At 35.6% G+C, this 18917-nt stretch overlaps 1 protein-coding gene across 3 annotated transcripts in view; it reads right to left on the reverse strand.

The window, feature by feature from the left end:
• Positions 1-3765: 3765 nt before the first annotated feature.
• The window catches only part of LOC131146389 (cyclin-dependent kinase D-3), a 30851-nt gene continuing 15699 nt past the window's right edge, over positions 3766-18917 (reverse strand). For 2 of the 3 annotated variants that reach the window (XR_009134366.1, XR_009134365.1), the window contains 4 exons: positions 14691-14926; positions 14198-14521; positions 4146-4264; positions 3766-4030 (listed from right to left, as the gene is read on the reverse strand). Coding sequence is in view for 1 of the 3 variants with exons in the window: in XM_058095975.1 (XP_057951958.1) it covers positions 4201-4264; positions 14198-14521; positions 14691-14926 (624 nt within the window). In the remaining 2 variants the exon portion in view is untranslated. Of the gene's footprint in view, positions 4265-14197; positions 14522-14690; positions 14927-18917 lie in introns of all 3 variants that reach the window. The other variant, XM_058095975.1, reaches the window with a different exon arrangement.

Consider the following 18917-nt stretch of genomic DNA (forward strand, 5'->3'; position numbering starts at 1 on the left):
CGGTGATGTCCGGGATATGTCAAAAAGCCCCTATGATGGTGCAATGGGGTGTTTCGACAGGCAATAGAGTGGTCCGTCAGTTGTGAGATTTGTTAAAGACTATGCAACGAGCCTTGGTGATAGAAGGCTTACAGCAACTTTTGTGTTTACTGTTGTGGGAAGGCCTTGTTGGAAGCCTAGAGTGAAATCTTCGGGTGTAACATCTACAACTGAATCGGGATTCATGGAAAAAGCCAAGGCTACCATAAGCAAGTTCAAGCCTTATTTGGACTTGGTGTTTGTCTCCAATTGTAAGAAGGGAGACGGTCCCAACCCAACGTCCCAAGGTCAAGGTGGAGCATCGGGTTCATGTTTTCAGTTTCTCCTAAGGGACGTATGTTCACCAAGGTGGAGATTGTTATAATATGTGACTCATATACTGAATGGGATGCGTGTACAAAGGGAGAAAACATGGTGAAAATCAAAGTGCTAAGGAGTAGTAGGGAAACCGTCGATGGATTGGCTAGAACTGTCGACGGTTTGGCACTCGATTTTAGACAATTTACATTCTATCTGAAGCTGTCGACCGTTTGGCCCAAACTGTCGACAGTTTGGGTCGAGATACATAGCGTAGATTTCAAATTTTGAAAGAGGAACATTAATATGGTTGGGGTTGGAGGGAAAACCTTCGGGAACTCTATTAATATGTCATATTAGATGTATTTGTAGAGGATGGTTATACAAAAAGGATGGTTGGGAGGGTTGATCTATTGCTCATGTTATTTGGACAAAAAGATAGTGAATCTTTACCGTTTGCTCTCGTGGATTTAGGCATTGTCGAACCACGTAATTCCTTGTATTCTTATTGTTATTATTGCTTTCATATGCTGGATGTGGTTGTGGATTGTTCTGTATATTCATCATTAATTACTGCATTGCGTGTTTGATTCTACATACAAATATATTCTACTATGTAATTCGTTTTTCACAACAGAAAATGAGATTAGGAAGGGTGAAATAGTGAGAACTTCAAGTAAGAAGTTCTCTTTCTCCCACATAATTTTTCTCATACTTTCCTATTCTTTTCAATCTTTTTCTGACTTTATACTTCATTCTTTCACTCTTTTTTCTCATTACTTGGGAGAGTGAGAGGGGATTGTTGTTAGTGAAAGTAAAGAGAAGAATTTTCATTTTTTTTGGGGGGCGTGGGAGGGAAAGGGAAATGAATTTTTAACCTTTAAAAAAATATTTTTTAATATAAAATGGTTAAATAACTCAAACTAGTGGCAGTTATATGGTAAATTCAATGAAAAATTTGAACAAAAAAATCCAAAAATCCAAAACAGTCAAAAAATAAAAAATAGGCCAGAAATGGCCAGGTGGGTCCACTATCTTGGCAGTGAGAGTGGGGTTCTCTCTCACAAACATTTGCCCTATTTTAAAGGATTTTTTGGATTTTTAAATGTTTTTTCTCTTCATTTTTTGCTTTCTTTTCACTTAGAAATGTTATCTTATACAAATGCTTGCAACAAAAGTGGAAATTCTTGATTTTGACTTTTGTTCACATAAAATACTTGTATATTTTTTTACCATATTCTATATTTATTTTTTCTTAATATGTCTCTTTTTTCTAATTTTACATTTTCATTTCTTCAATTACTTAAAATTATTATAAAAAGATATAGAAATACAAAAAAAAATGTCCCTAAAAGAATATTACTCAATGAATATATCCCTACCCTTGATTAGGGTAGGGACAGAAAATATAAAATGTTTTGATATACATATAAACTATGGAAATGTCTTTAGTTTTCATAAATGGAGAAAAATATAATAAATGATAGAAAGTTATTTTTTGCTCCCTGGAAAATCTAAAAATTTATATACTTGAATCTTACCTCCAAGTAGATAATTTTAGCCTCTCAAATTAAAATTTGGTCATCTCCTCTCTTCTTTCCAAAATTTTCAAAAGAAAAATCAAAAAATTTGATTTTTTTTTTTTTTTACCAAAAAATTTTCAAAAATTGTGAGATTCAATTTCAATTTTTTTTTAAAAAAATCACCTTAAAGAAAATATTTTGACTCACAAATCTAGAAGTTGCACTCAATCATCCGAGTAACACATGCTATTCCGGGATTGGTCGATTTGTAATTTTACTTTTATGGCTTTCAAGGGCCAAAATTTAATCAACACTACATTTTTACGCACTCGTGACTATTTTCTCCATCTTTCTCCTCAAAATATGAATTTGGATGGTTTTGCCCCTTTAGCTTTTGAATTGCCTCCATGTCACGGATTTCATGAAATTTAGATAAAAATGGGTTGTGAATAGTACCTTTTTGTAAAGAGACTCTTAGAGATTATAGTCACATTTCAAAATCAATATTGCAATTTGTCACTTAAATTTCATTGCCTATTTTGATTTGAATATTGCTTATATAATTCACTTGAAATCAATTAGATGAGTATAAAATTATTGTAACACGAAAATATTAAACCAAAAAAGAGTCCTTAAATATTTGACATAACATGAATATAATACATCCTTGTAATAATAATAATAATAATAATAATAATAATAATAAAATTATATAAATTCTTGTAAAGCATAATAAATTAAAATGAAGCCATTCATCCTACAGATATTTTTATCACATTGACTGCACATATTAGAATTCAAGATAATCAGAATAAGATTTTAAGTGAAATATTTTCATACTAACCACGTGAATTTCCCATGCACCGTCTGACATAGGCAACATTACCAACTTTTGCAAGCAACCCCTCCACCACTCAAAAATAAAACAAAAGAAAAGTATTGTATGCTTATATGCTTTATTATCAACGTTTAAACTCTCAAGTCACACTTGGTGAAAAATTATATTAGGCTTAGTCCGCAGAAATAGGTTGAGAAAGGGAGAATCTATTCAATAGGAAGAAAAAATAAGTGCAAGGTACTACCATTTTTAAATTTCACCATGTAAACATTTGCTCCTAAACCATTCATTAAAACATCACAAACTTTGCTTGATCATAATTTGTCTAAAACTATAGCCTCACTCTTCTTTTTAAAAAGCTAATCTATTACTTGCTAGAGTCGTTAAAACCATTTGCCCCCTCTCATGGGGCAGCATGCAGCGACATACATTAAAGAGCGCTACGTTGAGGCAGTTGCAGCAACACCAACGTTTCACAAGAAACTTTTCTGCTTTTACAGTCACATTTTACTCTGGCTCCCTAAATAAATATCTTCTTTTATTTTCCTTTGTTCAACAAAAGTAAAGCATACCTTTCTTTTCTCCCCTTCTAACTTCTCCATTCAGTTTATTTTTCCATCCTACCAAACACAGATTACTCGAATAATTAGAATATCCCACCAGTCCCACAGTGATAAACTAGCAAGGATAAAGATTTCCGCTTCAATGCGGATACAAGTAGCTGGCAGCAACTGGATATTGCCCGATCAATCATAAACTAGTAACCTATTGCAAAGTTGGGTTATGTCAGTTCTTTTCCATACTCTATAGAGTGCTGCAAAAGGGTCTGGTAAATTGTTCAAGGTAACCTCACTGACAATAAGGCCAGAAAAAAGAGTGCCACGAAAAAATTAATAGCTAAAAAAGAGCATGCATCTTGAAAACTGAAGCAAATCATGAATTGGATTTTGGCATTGATATCACGTTGATCTTCCAAGAGTCACCCGATCCAAGCAGCAGATTCTTCTGAAAAAAGATATGCATGAAGAAATGAATGCCAATTACAACAAACGGCATGACATGCTAGCATTCTTTGAGATCCTCGTGGTTGTATGAACTAAACAAATGGTGAATACAACAATTCCAAGGTCCCTAATGAAGATACAAGACAAGAAACAACAACATATGCAACAAATGTCCGCAATCAATTATAATATGAAAGACTTCAAAATTTTTTTACTGCAGACTGGCATACAATTCTCTAAAGAATGTTTTTAAAAAGAAAAAAAAAAAAAAACTTCAGTTTTTACAATTTTTGTGGGCCTCCAATTTTGATGCTGTTATAGGCCAAGCACTGCATGCATCAAAGAGTTCAACACAAAAATTCAAAGAGTCAGCAGATGGATTTTATGAAGAGATAAAAGATGCTACAAAAGTCCAAATAAATTTAGAAGAGCTCAACAACTTACCAAATAAATGCGCATCCAGAAAATTTGAATTCACTAGACATTTCAAGGATATTGATTATTCTTGTTCAGGGTGTTGGAACTCAAGATCCAATTTCCTTTTCAGATGTGATCTGTCAGCACTGCATGGAAGGAAGAGGAAAATGAATGTACTACTGAAGACAAGGATTGCGGCACATAACATGAACAAAGAGATACCTAAAACAAAGAGATAGTTGTAAATCAAATAACTAAAACATGCTCACAGCCTAGGCAAGGGTTGCACAGCCAAGGCTGCCCAGCCTGAATGGGGAGAAACACAGAAGCATAGTACTTCTGCTTTTAATACACACGACAGTTATCCTCTCGAATCTTGTCCATGTTCAGAGTAATTGAGTTAGACCAAGATGAGTACCAAAGCCCAGCTAGTGCCAGAAAACATTAAAGGCTTTTTCATCTCTTTTATATTACTTTCCAACTTCTCAAGTTATTTTTTATATTCATTGATTTTGTCCTAATTATTTATTAGTTTATAATTAAATTTAATCTCTCTCTCTAGAAAAAAATACAAAAAAATTTAAAATAAATAAATACCTACATTCGCTCTCTTAAAAAAAATACGAAAATAAAAACCTATAGATTTTCCCATCAACCCAGTTTATCCATTTTTGAACTTCTATCTTCACTCAACCATAGTCACAACCATAGGAAGCTTAAACATGTGTAACACAAATGAGTGATGTAGAATGCAATATACGGACAATCAACCCACATCTTGATTCTCCTTAACTTTATTTTCATTTTCATTTTCGTAGACATTATTGGTAGGGTTTTATTAGCTGATATTTAGGTAATTTGGGGGGGAGGGGGGTAATAGCCAAAATTAAGCCCCAATAGGTTACAGTATATACTAGAAATACTCAGGATTTTTACTTAGTGGAAGCAGTTTATTGGGTCTATAATTGAGAATCTATTGTGCTAAACGAGACAGACCAATTGATCTATAAAATCCAGCTTCCTTCTCTCCCTTCTATCCATATTCACAGGGAATCCTAGAATTGATCCAAGACAGGATTAACCACTCCAGCATTAATACCATAAACCATCTACCCACTGTTCTGTATCAATTGGTATAAATAGTAGGCTTACCTTGACTAACGGCAAACAACTGAAAAGGTAGTAACAAATGTTTTTGTAACGATGGTATCATAAAAGTCGAGTTCATGTAGTACGTGCAGCAGATGCAAGATCTAGAAGCTATGCTAGCCAGTCTCACGACTAATTATGATCAGAAGCCTAGAAAACTAATGCAAGATGCTTTGAGAATGTTAAGGGATGTAAGAGTTTTCAATACTATGGTAAAATTACAGATATTGATGGATTATTTAGTAAAGCAGATTTCCTGTATTGGTTATACGATCTAGAGTACTTCTTTTATTACATGAATATCATAAAGAACAAAAAGTAAGATTTGTTTCAAATAAACAGTCATTATACAGAAAATTGGTGGGATGCAATTTCACAGGGTTCGCCTGAGTAAAATTTAAACCATGGTATCAACATAAGAAGATGTTGGACATGGAATCTATGCTTCTTATTTAAAACTGACTTAGGTTGGACCTTAGCTTGACATGTGTCGAGTTTGAGTGGGCCCATATGTGGAGGGGTCGCTCTAGTTGGATTGCGGGTCATTTGGAGAGCACTATGCAACAAAGGGCGATTGGTTCATTTTATTTAAAAAAGAAAAATTACAAGTCTTCTAAGCTACTGCATGTGCAGTCTCCACACACTTTTTGGAGGAAAAGCCAGGATGGGAATGGGGTTTTTTGTGCTGAGCACAACTCCCTCAGTGTTGCCACTATTCCTTTCCCACTTCCTCTTTAAAATGCTCTCACTCACATCTAGATCAATTTTTTCTCTTCATTGTTTTTATATCTAAAATACTGGAGTCAGAAGAGATGGTGGTTGAGCAACAAGGCAGCAGTGGTAGCTCAGGTCACAATGGCAATGGCGAACGGCGGGAAAGAAAGAGGTTCTTATATCTCCCTCAGTTTTTTTTTTTTTTGAATTATTATTATTATTAAACATTTTCTTGGGTCTTATGGTTCTTGCTTTTTTCTACCCAGATTTCAAATTTGTAAAGAGGGAAGGCTGTGACTGACAACAATGGCACTGAACAGAGAAAAGTATGCTGCTGTAAAGGAGAAATTTTGTGAACTTTTTGTGTTTTGAAAAATTTAGTGTCTTAGAAAAGATGCAATAGTAATATATTTTTTTGATTGTTTTTGGGGAAAAAATTATTACATTTTCACAGTTTATATTTTTTAGTGTTTATTAATAGATCCATGGGACTTGTTTTAGAATCGATTAAATGCATGTTGTTTGGTATTGTTCTACATTGAAGGTTGGAAGCAGATCCACATTCCTGCAATTTTTTATGCGTATTTTCCTTTTGATAGTCTTTAAATCTGAAATAGTCACTAATTTTCTTTCTTTCTCAGTTTTTTGAAGCAGTTTCAGCCCAAGTGTAAAACTGAACTTTTTTAAGGGCTTCTCTGTTTAATCATGAAGTTTTTAGATTGGAAGTTGAAGATTGTTATTGTGTACTGGTGTTTGGTTTGGTTTGGTTTTGTTCTGTCTTTTTATTTCTATTTTTTTTTATTTTTTCAACTGGATAATTTATTTTATCTTCTATTATCATTGTTGAATTTTATGATATATTATATTCCTACTGCTATACATTTTCTTTGATTTAATCAATACTGCATCCTGGAATTCGCGTAGGATAGATATCATTTTATTATCAAAGCAGAAATCGTCTATCTTCGTTGATTATTTACCCTCTTTTTTTGTGTTATCTATTGCAATTGAAGTGTGATGTGTGTGTACTTGCGTGTGTTTGTTTAACTAACCACAGTTAATTACTAAAGAGTTCATAACCAATGTTTCCAATGCCAGAGATTTTATATGGATATAATGTTGGCCAAATGAATGGCAATATGCCTCCTCTTTTCTTGCCCTCTATATTATAACCTGCATTTTCCCCAACAATTATTTATTCAATTTCCTTATTTATTGGTGTGACACTTACCTTGTTCAGAAATTGGCGTCATCTAACAATGTTGGTTCTTTGTAGGGGTGGCAAAATGGGTCAAAACCCGACAGGCGACCCGTGGCCCGCTCGTTTAAAAAGGGTTCGGATTTATGCCAATTTATAAACGGGTCAACCCGTGCCCTGTCCGATTATAAATGGGTCAACCCAGGTTCGGGTCAGGTCACCCGGTTAATTTGCCTATATATACACATTTAAACAAGTAACCCTAATTTCTTACCCACACCCACTGCCCTCTGCTCTGCCCAGCACGCCGGCCGCACCCCACGCCAAGATTTCATCTTAGATCTTCCTCTTTCAGGCAGCTCAGGCACTGCAGCACCCGCATCCTGTCTCTAGAGTCAAGCCTCGCAGATGGCAGATCCTCTCGCCTCTCGCCACTGCTCTCCTCTCGGGCCTCTGCAGATCCTCTCGCCAGTCGCCTCAGTCCGTCTCACTCTCAGTCTCCCTCTCAGTCTCAGTCTCAGTCTCCCCCTCCCTCTCACGATCTCACCCTCAGTCTCCCCCTCCGTCTCCCTCTCAAGTCATGGCTCTCACTCTCAGACCTCAGTCTCCCTCTCTGTCTGTGCAAACAATTTTTTTAAAAATTTTATGTTTTTTTTTTTAAAGTTGACAAATAAAATGAGCACTTTTCTTTTAAAAAATATTAAAATATTAAAATATATAATTATTTTTTAAAACGGGTAACCCATGACCAACAGGAGGGCTAGGGTTTACATGGTCGTGACCCGTTTACGACCCGCCCGGACCCGGGCGGGTCCTGTATATGTGCACACATTCCAAAGGTACATTGAGCTCTTTCCTGCATATCTCTTTTAATTTATTTTTGAGTTGCTCCTTTCATCATAATCACTTGAATAAGTAAATGAACACACAGCACACACACATATATGACTATTGAGTAAAACATACTACACTTTGGAATTTTGTGCGTTAATATTGTTTCTGTATTTTTAAAAATAGAAAAGGCGGACAAGGTTTGTGTCTGACTAAATTTCAGCAGCGAATATTAAAGATTGTTCTCAGTAAGTTCTTTTTTACTGAGCTGCATAACTAATATAACAATAAAATTATAAGAAAAAATACTAAGCCTATTTACACATTGCAACACTAAATTGTGATGCTGACAAGCTGAACTCACTCACAGTTCTAGCCATCATAAAGGTAAGACCAGGCTCCATGCTTAAGAACAGTTTCTAACAAATTAACCATTAATGAACTCTAAATTCTTCATAGCTATTTATTTGTGTTACAAATTATGACCATTAAACTCCATCTCTAGACGATTGAATTGGCATCCCTCAAATGAGAGTTTTGTTAGCTACTGCAGCACATGTCTATGTTTCTGATTTGTTCTTATGTTATATTCGCCTTTTTTGTATCCCAGACCTTAAGCGAATGGAGTCCCTTACTTCAAAAACAGTTAAATTTTCTTTAGGCTTTTTCTTTTTTAATTTGTTTCTGGCAGCTAGGGTTTTAGTGTGTATCTGTTTGGTAATTTTGTTTAGGTTTTTTCTTACAGGTGATTGTGTGAAAAAGGTTAGATCTTGTACAATAACAAGTTTCAGATTGCTTTGCAGGAAAATGATGACTCTGTATTGCCCATTTTTCTGCTCAATGGTTCTTCAAATCTATAATGAGGGGTGGAGGTTGTATAGAAATGGGAATTCTTGGTTGAAATTTTGGTTATATATACATGAAGATAATTTCCTCATTTGCAAGCTGAAGATTGTAAACAAATGATGATTCTTCAAGAGCCTCACTCTATGTAATTAGAAACTATTATTTGTTTTTCGTTTTAATATCACTAACTTTTGATTGTTCATGTTCCAAGCTCATATCTTGATTCTCACAGATTTTGTTGTAATTTCCATAACCATTATTTGCAGGGATTTTATTTACTAATTCTTAGGTATTTTAGGGGTTTTAATAGTCCGAATTAAGTACTAATGATGTAGGTCGGGAAGTGGGTTATTGGATGGATCATTTTGACCCTATTTGGAGACAGATTTTGCAGAATAAGCTTATGGAATTGCTGGGTCTTAATCACTCCTAAAACCAAAATGCATATAGTTTGCAGTTATTCTCTCTCTAGTTTAATTTGCAGTAGGCTTATGTGAATGTGGGGTTTTTCCCTACAAATTAGCGTGTGGATATTTTTGTCTTTCCTATAAATTTCTGTGTGGACATCATGGAAAGACAATTTTGTGAATTTGAAAGAGCAAGTTAAACCCCAGCTTGTATCTTCATAGTCTCATCTTATTCCTCCGCTTCTTCTGCTCCCTTGCAGTAAACCCTCTTTATTGTTTTGCATCACCAGGTAGGTTCCCTTTGTGTTAAAAATATTCTTCAAGGAATTTCACTCACCAGGGAAGCTTTATTGGGTCTATAAAAGGGTATCTATTGTGTAAAACGAGACAAACCACTTCACTAATAAAATTCAATTTTCCTTCTATCCTTGTTTTTAGAAAATCGTAAAATTAATTTAAAATATGATTAACCGCATTAGCATTAATACCTTAAAAACCCTACGCTTCTATTTCCTATACTTCTGCTCTGCATCATTAGAATGAGAGAGTTATGCAGGACCAATTCCCAAGATAAAATAATTGTGATTCAACTCCCAATAAAAAACAAGTACATAGAAGGCCTTTTATAGACTTAACTAGGGGAATCTCAAATAAACTAAAATACAAAATTCCTGAATAAAAATAACCCCGAGTCTTGAAGATACAACTGCATAAAAATTACCCTTTTGTGGATCAACAGAGAGATATATTAGTAAAAGAAAGACAAGGGCACCAAGGGGAAGCCAGTCAAGAAAAACAGAAACGAAGAAAAACAATACAACTGTCGCTGTAAAGGATCAAGGGATCAACGATTACACAAACGTCCTCCCGGGCAGCCCTCGCTCAAAAAATAGCAAGGGAAATGAGGGAAAAGACCTTCCTTCAGACCTTGTTAGAGCGGATCTCTTTCCAAACTCGAATCTCACCCACTAGCAAAGCTGCACTGACCCACTTCTGTTTGACCATGGATAGATGAAATAGAATTTTTCCTAGAATTTTAAATATCCAAAAAATGAAGAACAAAGACACAAAGCAAATTTGAAGGCAGTCAAAGTAATTTTCCAGTTTGGAAAGAAATTAAGATTGTAAGAAAGCCATTCAAGGTGCTACTGACAAATTTTCCTAGAATAACGACTTCAACAGGTTGGGGCTTGGACTCCAATTTTGATGTATCCATTGGTCTTTCAGTGGCCCTTAAATCTCAATCATAGCCTCTTCAACCGCCTGCTCTTCCTGATCACTTACTCTTTAACGGGCTCAAAGGATGACCTTCTCCTAATTCACTATAATTAGGATAAATGATCCATATAAGAGTGCAGAGCATAGAGTCAAGCTTGTAAAATCAATAATTTCGAATGAAGGAGTGAAAGTAATTACGATTTTTTCCCTTCTTTTTTTTTTTTTCCCTTTTCTCCAAAATGCTCTGTGGCTAGTTCAAACAGGTTGCTTCAGTCCAATTTGAATCTCAGTTCATTCCAAATTGAATGAACCCGTTTGGTCTAGTTCGAGTGGCCTAGTTCCTTCTATTTTGCCTAACTGGAAGGCCCTCATGCAGGGATCAATGCTGAAACTATGGTAATTGGAAATCACTGGAAAGTCTTTGGAATTTTTGTTAGGGTTCTGATGTGGAAAATGATTTTTTAAGAAAATTCCTTCAAATCATAGAGACAATACCAAGAGTCAAAAGCCACTCTGATAAAACAAGTGAAGTAGAAATATCATAAGAATCCAAAATGAATCAAACCATGCTTATGCATATTAGTAGTAGAAACAATCTCAAAGACCTAGAAAAAAGTTAAACGACAGTCTTAAAACCTTCCAAATCTTCAGTCAAAAAAAGAGAAGTATATCAGAAAACTACAATTAAGAAACAGTAATGGTGACCAGGCACATGCCCGATGCTGAAAGGATAAAACCCTAGACTCAATGTCTTAATTCTCCAATTTGTCTTAATTCTACAATTCCAAAGACATTAGAGCTTGATACAAATAACAAAAACTTAAAATCTATCTTCCATACACCCATTCTTTCCTCAAAATAACACACTGCACATAAAATAAAATGAAAACAAAATTTGTTAAATTTATTAAACAATGCATAGAGCTTACTAGCTGGGTCCTTTTCTATGAAGAATTAATGCTGTTATAAGGTCTTCTACTCTGTAACTCGCAAATAGGGGGCAAGAAAGCTCTATGAAAAAGTGGTGGAATTTTATGAAAAAAGCCAAAGCCCCACCCCAACATTCCCCACTTGTCCGACTGTTGCTGAGCAGTTTTTGGATAACAATTCCTGCGATCCGCCCAGGATGAAGTAGATCTCTTGTCTCATGGTAGCCCGCTCCAGTTCATGCGTATTAAACCTATTGAGAGTTGTAGCCTAGATGAACATTTGAATTTTAAAAGGAACCTTTGCTTTCTAAATGGGGTGGATCCAAATAAAGTGAATGGGGGAAGGAGTTTGTAAGAGGTGAAGGGAAAAAAGATTTGAGTAGAAAAGGAATGCTCATAACATTTTTAGGAAGAGGAACTATGGCACTTTGCTTTGGGATAGGATTCAATACTTGGCTTCTCTCTCATTGGTTTTAAAGCAGTGCCCCTTTCTTGGATCCCGAGAGAGAAGAAGGCGGTTTTATTTTGATAGTTTACTAGTCTATTTAGGTTTTTTCTCTTTTTATATGAGGATCTTTTTCTCCTCTTTGTACATTCTCTCCTCTTTATTGAATGTATTTTCGTGTTCAATTTAAAAAAATATTTACTATAAAAGAGACCTGAGGGATCACACTTCCAAATTCTCTTATCACCTAATCAAAGGAACAAACAGATCCAAGCATTAAGCAAGGTATTGAATTCATCGACCTCTCTTTCATTAAGATTCCTGAAAATGGAAATTCCAAGAAACAGAAACCCCCTCCAAAGAAAAAGAAGAGCTTATAGGTGCATTGCAAAGAGTAGATTTCTTAAAAAGACAAAGCACCATCACCTCAAACGAACACTCACCCGCCCATATCCGCCTAAGACCAAACAATATTACCATTACTCACTCTAAAAAGAGGACGACGAAAGAACAAACAAGCAACTCGGGAAACAAACTTTCAAGGACTTACATGAGAAACAGTGCCACTTCCTCAAGTATCCTACACATCCCTATCGACCCATATTTACTTATCACCTTGCACCACAGGGAATTAACCTCTAAGGTGAACATCCACAAACATTTTCCAATTAGAGCGATGTTTTTCGATAACAGATACAACATTGCCAGGGCCCAATCTCCCTTGAGAATTAGGTCTTCTAACAACCTCCCGACTAACGAGGGGGTCTCTCTTATCCTCCTGAGAACTAGACCAAAGAAAGTCACACATCATCTTCTCTATAACCCACCCTTGTGACACCTCATGGGGGCACTCTAAAAAAGAGAGAAAAATGAATGGCCCTGTTGGAAAGGGAGGCACTAATAGGAGTAATACAACCTCCAAAATATAAGCACACCCTCTCCCACCCCTAGTCAAAATGATCATTCGTTTGGCAATATGAATTTTTGGTCAGGTGTATTTTTTGGCTTAGTAATAATCAACTCAAACCATTCTATAGAAATATGCTTCATAATGTTGTTTTTTTTTCCCAGATATGCAAAGAATTATATTAGAAAAGAAAGAGTGCAGCAAAGAATTATATATTTTCTTCTCTTGTTTTTTCCTTTTCCCATCCTGAGGACCTCTTATCTTCTCTAAGCTATATTTTTTTCTCTTGTTTTTCTTAATAAATTTCTTTCTCTATCAAAATCAATAAAAAATAAAAACAAAGAGAACTGTATCATCTTCAAACTGAAGGTGTGAAATGGGCAGATCTTCATGGCCCACCTTAATCCCTTCCATCAATTCTCTTTCAACCCCTCTTATCAATCATCCTACTTAAAAGCATCTACCACAATAGTGAAAAGGAAGGGGGATAAGGGATCAGCATACCTAAAACACCTAGAAGCACAAAACCGATAGCCTCCCCGTTTACTAGGAGTGAAAAAACCAGAGGAGAGACATCCATGATTCCACTTCCCCCATCTTCCTCCGAAAGCCATTCTATCCATAACTCTATCCACAAAACAGTTTCAAAACCAAGCCCCTCTTCTTTCTTCTAACCACATCCGCAACCACTTCTTTAGCTACCAACCCAGCATCTAAAATCTATCTATCACCAATTAAAGCACCCTGATCATGGGAAATGACATCCACCAAGACTACTGCTAATCTCTTAGATAGAACTTTAATTAAAATCATATAACACTTGTAACCAAACTAATTGGTCTAAAGTCTTCAATTCTAGCAACAGTGACTTTTTTAGGCACCTGTGTAATAAAAGCGGAACATAGAAAAGGGGGAATAGAGTGCAAGTGCAACTTTGAAGGAAGATGTGAAAATATATATATATATATTAAAGTTCTTTCTTTTATCATATTTCACTCAGCAATTAAATTATCAATTGGATAATTTCAAACATCTGACTGTCGCAAGCTAAATAGCATGGAAAAACAAACAGCCAATTCCTAGTTTCACAACCAACCCTAACTTATGGAATATACCATGCCAGAAAAATGCTTGAATTTTCTTCTTCCATATCTGACAGGTAAAATCCAGTGTCCATTAACGATACGCCTCTGACATGAACACTTCAATGGTACTGAACTATAAATGTAATATAGAAATAGGTTTTCCTAATGTTTGCCTCAACCTGAGACAAATTTTCATCCTTTTTTGGATGTAACCGCACAAACACAAGCATGTCAGACACATTTCAAACACAAAACCATAAACTGTCATAGAAACTTAAACAAGTATAAACACAATACAAAATTATGTGATATCATAGAAACTAAGCAACGTCAAAAGGATGCAAAGTTACCTGTTAATTGTTGGTCTATTTGGAGGCATTGATTGAAAGACAGAAAAATCTACTGACGTGGGTACAGGTTCATTCCTGAATATTTGTCCACTATCTGATGGTCTAATATCATTCGCATGATCATCAATCTTATCAACTTGGTAATTATTTCCTTCAAATCCTTCACGATGTGGCATCACTCTCCTCATCTTTCTTAAGGGAGACAGCACAGTAGGACCCTCCTGATGATTAAAATCTGATGCCCTGGAATTGAGAGTTTCCTTCTTAGGAGGAGGTCTGGGGAGCAAAGCTGGGTCTGTGGGCAGAGGTACAGATGAAAAGTACCTAGATGGGAGACAGATGAAAAGGAGAATCAACAAAAACCATAAATTTTCAAACTGAATAATTAAAATTATATTTCCCTGGCATCAGGATCTCTTGCCCAATCCAAGAAGTAATTTTCTCTCTTCTCTTAATATATTTCTTTTGCTATCAAATAAAAAAAGTTACAAACCTGTGTTCTAATGCTTGCTGCGCCGATATTCTAGCTTTTGGGTCATACATGAACATCTTTGATACCAAATCTAAAGCATCATCACTAGCCATTGGAAATAATGTACGTAAAGGAGGTGCAGGAACATATTGGTATTCCACATAATCAGGAAGATATACCATATCAGACCACTGAGAGGGCTTGGGAGTCCCAAAAGCTGCAAAAATCTTCCCTAATTGATCAATATCACTTGAACCCTATAAAACATTAAAAAAGGACAATTGGTGAATCAGTAGTACTAGCTAGTACCATATGCAGATACAGGCAGCAGAAACACTATAGCAGTGGTCCTACTGGAAAAGATCAATCTACCACAAATCCCTGCAAATATACAAATGAATTATGATCTAAGAGAGCAGGTACATTGTTTGAAGACATGGTATCAAAGAAGTATCAAAATTCCAGTAAAATCTCCCTTTTTTTTTGGATAACAAAAGGAATATATTAAGAAAGAAAAAAAAATACAAGGAGAGAACCAGAGGCCCTCAAAATAAAAGATGAACATTTAAATTTTAAAAAAAAATGGAGAAAAAAGAAAAATAGATTACATAACACAGCCTAAACCAGAGAACCCTTCTTTGAACCTTTGCCATCATAGTTTACTGAACACTTCAGATTTGTTAACTTGCGTAGACCATATTCATGTTGCTCTTACCACCATCCAATCAACCTAATTGACCTACAACATGAGACAACCACAAATCCATCTGATTCAACATTTTTGAGTTTCAATACGCTTCCCATCCATCTCAACAACAAATGAGATGGTAGGAAAATACCATCCCTATCTGATGAACAACTTGCTCCTGCTTACACATAACATCATCCATGAAAATAGGAACACCTTCCAGCCCATCAAGTGGAGTCACTGGCACATGAGAAATAACACCTGCTAAATCAGCGGAATATGAAACATATTGTTTCCGAACCCCATCCAAGAATAATCCACCACCAAATTCACTCCAATTATCAGACATGTCAACCCATTTCCCTTTTTCCCCCTTATGTTGACCTCTGTCACTAAGCTTCTCACCTCATTAAGCCTACCAAACATTCAGAGTTTCCATGATACCCAAATGACCCTCAGTATTCCTTTTTAAAGATTAAGCCATCACTGCATCAAAATTAACTTGTTTCTCTTCAAAAAAATCTCTCGTTTCAAAACCTGTCTGCGTCACCACTTCCCAAGAATATACCATACAAAACCCAGCCATATCAAAACTCCTACCAGCACCAACAGGCATTTTCCCTGCACCATAACCATCAAGACACCCCTAAACATCTTCCACATACACCTCCTGGATATGAACCTGACTTCCAAAAACAACAACAAAACCAAGCCTTAAGTCCCAGTAGGTGGGGTCGGCTATATGAATCCTCTTCCACCAATTTATGAGATCATGGCTTGCCATTGAATAAACGAAAGGAGCAGATCATTAGAACCTAAATGTAAAATCTGTGATTCTTTTTCTGAAACTAGGGACCATTTTGTTTTTGAATGCAATCCTCTAAAAAACCTTATCAAATAGCTTGTATGAAGATGAACTTACTGGGCGCATTGGAGCTAATGAAAGCAGGCCTTCCACCTTGGGAGTTATAAACAAGATGAAATGCAAAAGATGTTGTGGGTAGCCATCACTTATCATTCATGGAAAGCTAGAAATGAGTTGATATTTGAAGGGACGAAGCCTATTCAGAAATTATTGCTATGTATGCTATGTATCAGAATGATCTTCTGAAGCTGACACAAGTTGGTTTTCTGAAACTGGTATTATATTCTGGTGAAAGTAACTTTCATTCATTCGGGATCAGAATCATCTAGAGAGAATTGTGCAGATCTGAAGGATGAATTCACTGTGCCACTGATATGGGAGGACAAATAGTTTCTGCTGTATTTTGTTCTTTTGTAGTTTGATCTTTTCAACATCTAGCATTGTTGTATAGCCTATTTGCCTTTTCCAGCTTATCTAATATATGGATCTTAATTCTTAGTAAAAAAAAAAAGAAAAAGAAGAGGGACTTGCACAAAGTCTTTATTGACCTAGAGAATCCTATGGTAGGGTACCTCGGGAAATTTTTCCAGGGAAAAAAAAAAGAGTATGCAGTAGGTAAATTAATGTCATTAGGCATATGAATGAGTAATGACCAGTGTTAGGACTATGGATGGAGACTCTAGGGAATTTCCAATCACAATACGCATACATCCAGGTTTTGAATCCTTATCTTTTTACATCAACAAGGGAATGATATTGTATTGATTGATAAAACTAGAGGTGGAGACGAATCTAAGTTAGAATTATGAAGAGAAGCTTTAGATCTAGAGGTTTTAAGTATATGTAGAGTCAAGAAATAATATATGAAATGTAATTCTAATCATGATAAGGAAGAATATTAGGAAAAATATTAAATTTGATATCAAAAAATTAATACCACTAGTAGATTTCAATAAATCTATTATGCATGCTGAAGAAGAAATTGAATAAGATTTAATACGTACAGTAAAAGAAGGTTGAATTTTTAAAAAGCGCTTCAAGCATGTTGTGTGGTCATTGAAAGCCCTTAAAATTAAAAGGAAATTTCTATAGGATGGCTATAAGACCTACTATATGAATATGTTCAGCAGCCAAAAAAGGACAAATCCAAAAAATAAAAGGTGCTGAAATGAGAATGCTAAGGTGGACGAGTAGAATAACTCTAAAAGATAAATTAAGGATTGGATGCATTCATGGTAAGTTGGGCATATCCCCTACAGAAGTTAAGATAACTCTAATGGTTATTTTAGTCATTTATCATTATTAATGTGTTAGTGTTATGTTAATCAGTGAGAGTTAGTAAGGATATTATGGTCATTGGTATGTACTTGACATATATTATAAGGAAAGACCTATCATTGTGTTAGCTCTTCCTTTTTACCTAAAATCCCAACAATATATCAAAGCAAGATCCAACCTAAACACTCCCCCCTCCAAACCAAACCTTACCTTAACCTTAATCATGCCATGCAAATCAGCCAGTACAGGAGCATCCACTGCACTCCTACAGCCAAGAAACCAGACCAGGTATTGCAGGAAAACTCAGCCATTGCCAGAAAATACCCTGGCCGTGGCTGCCCTTCTCAGAACCATCAAAATCCTTTGGTATTTCACAAAAACAACCACAAAGGTAGCCACAGAACCCTCTGATATGTAACCCTATGAAACAAACTGTGTGGCCAAGTCAAATGCTGAGTCGGAGTGTAGGACCATGGCTCACACTACATGTGAGCTTGTTTGGTTGAAAAACATGTTGGAAGAACTAGGTTTTCCACATTCTCAGTTTATGGAGTTGATGAGAGATAATCAAGATGCTTTCATATTGACTACAGCCCAATCTTCCATGAGTGGACAAAACACATTAAAGTTGATTACCACTTTGTTCAGGAGAAACTTGTGCAAAAACTTATTACAACCATTAATGTGAAGTCTGATATGCAGCTTAGTGACTTGTTTACTAAAGCTTTGGGGGATGCTCATGTTAAAATCATTTGCAACAAGCTAGGGGCATATGATATCTATGCGCCATCTTGAGAGGGAGTGTTAATGGTTATTTTAGTAATTTAGCATTATTAGTGTGTTAGTGTTATGTTAACAAGTGAGAGTTAGAAAGGGTACTATGGTCATTGGCATACACTTGAAACTACATTATAAACCCATCATTGTATCAGGTCTTCTGTTCTACCTAAAATCTCAACAATAAGTGTTGGGTGGCTGAGATGGTTTGGACACTTGCGACCAACTAATGCACCAATAAGAAGGAATGAGCTAGTTAATGTTAGTTGCAACTTGCAATAGAAGAGGTAAGGGTAGACCTAAAGTAACTTGAAACAGGAAAGTAAGGATTTAATGGCCCTTCACTTTTTAGATGATATTGCCCAAGATCATGAAGATTGGCAGACAAGATTCATGTAGCCAACCCCACTTAGTGGATACTTAAAGCTTGGTTGTTGTTGTTGTTGTTGTTGTTGTTGTTTTCTTCATTTTTCATTGCTTATTTCATAGACAAACTGCCCTACCACACATATAGAAAGAAATCTAGTAATGGAAATGCATATGGACAACTTTTACTCTTATTCCCCTTGCCAATTTTTGGACTCTGTAGGAGGGAAGAAATAAAAGAATCAACAAAGGATCAGCAAAACTCCTAAATATA

The sequence above is a fragment of the Malania oleifera genome, chromosome 13 (assembly GCF_029873635.1).
Source record: "Malania oleifera isolate guangnan ecotype guangnan chromosome 13, ASM2987363v1, whole genome shotgun sequence".
NCBI classification, from domain to species: domain Eukaryota; kingdom Viridiplantae; phylum Streptophyta; class Magnoliopsida; order Santalales; family Ximeniaceae; genus Malania; species Malania oleifera.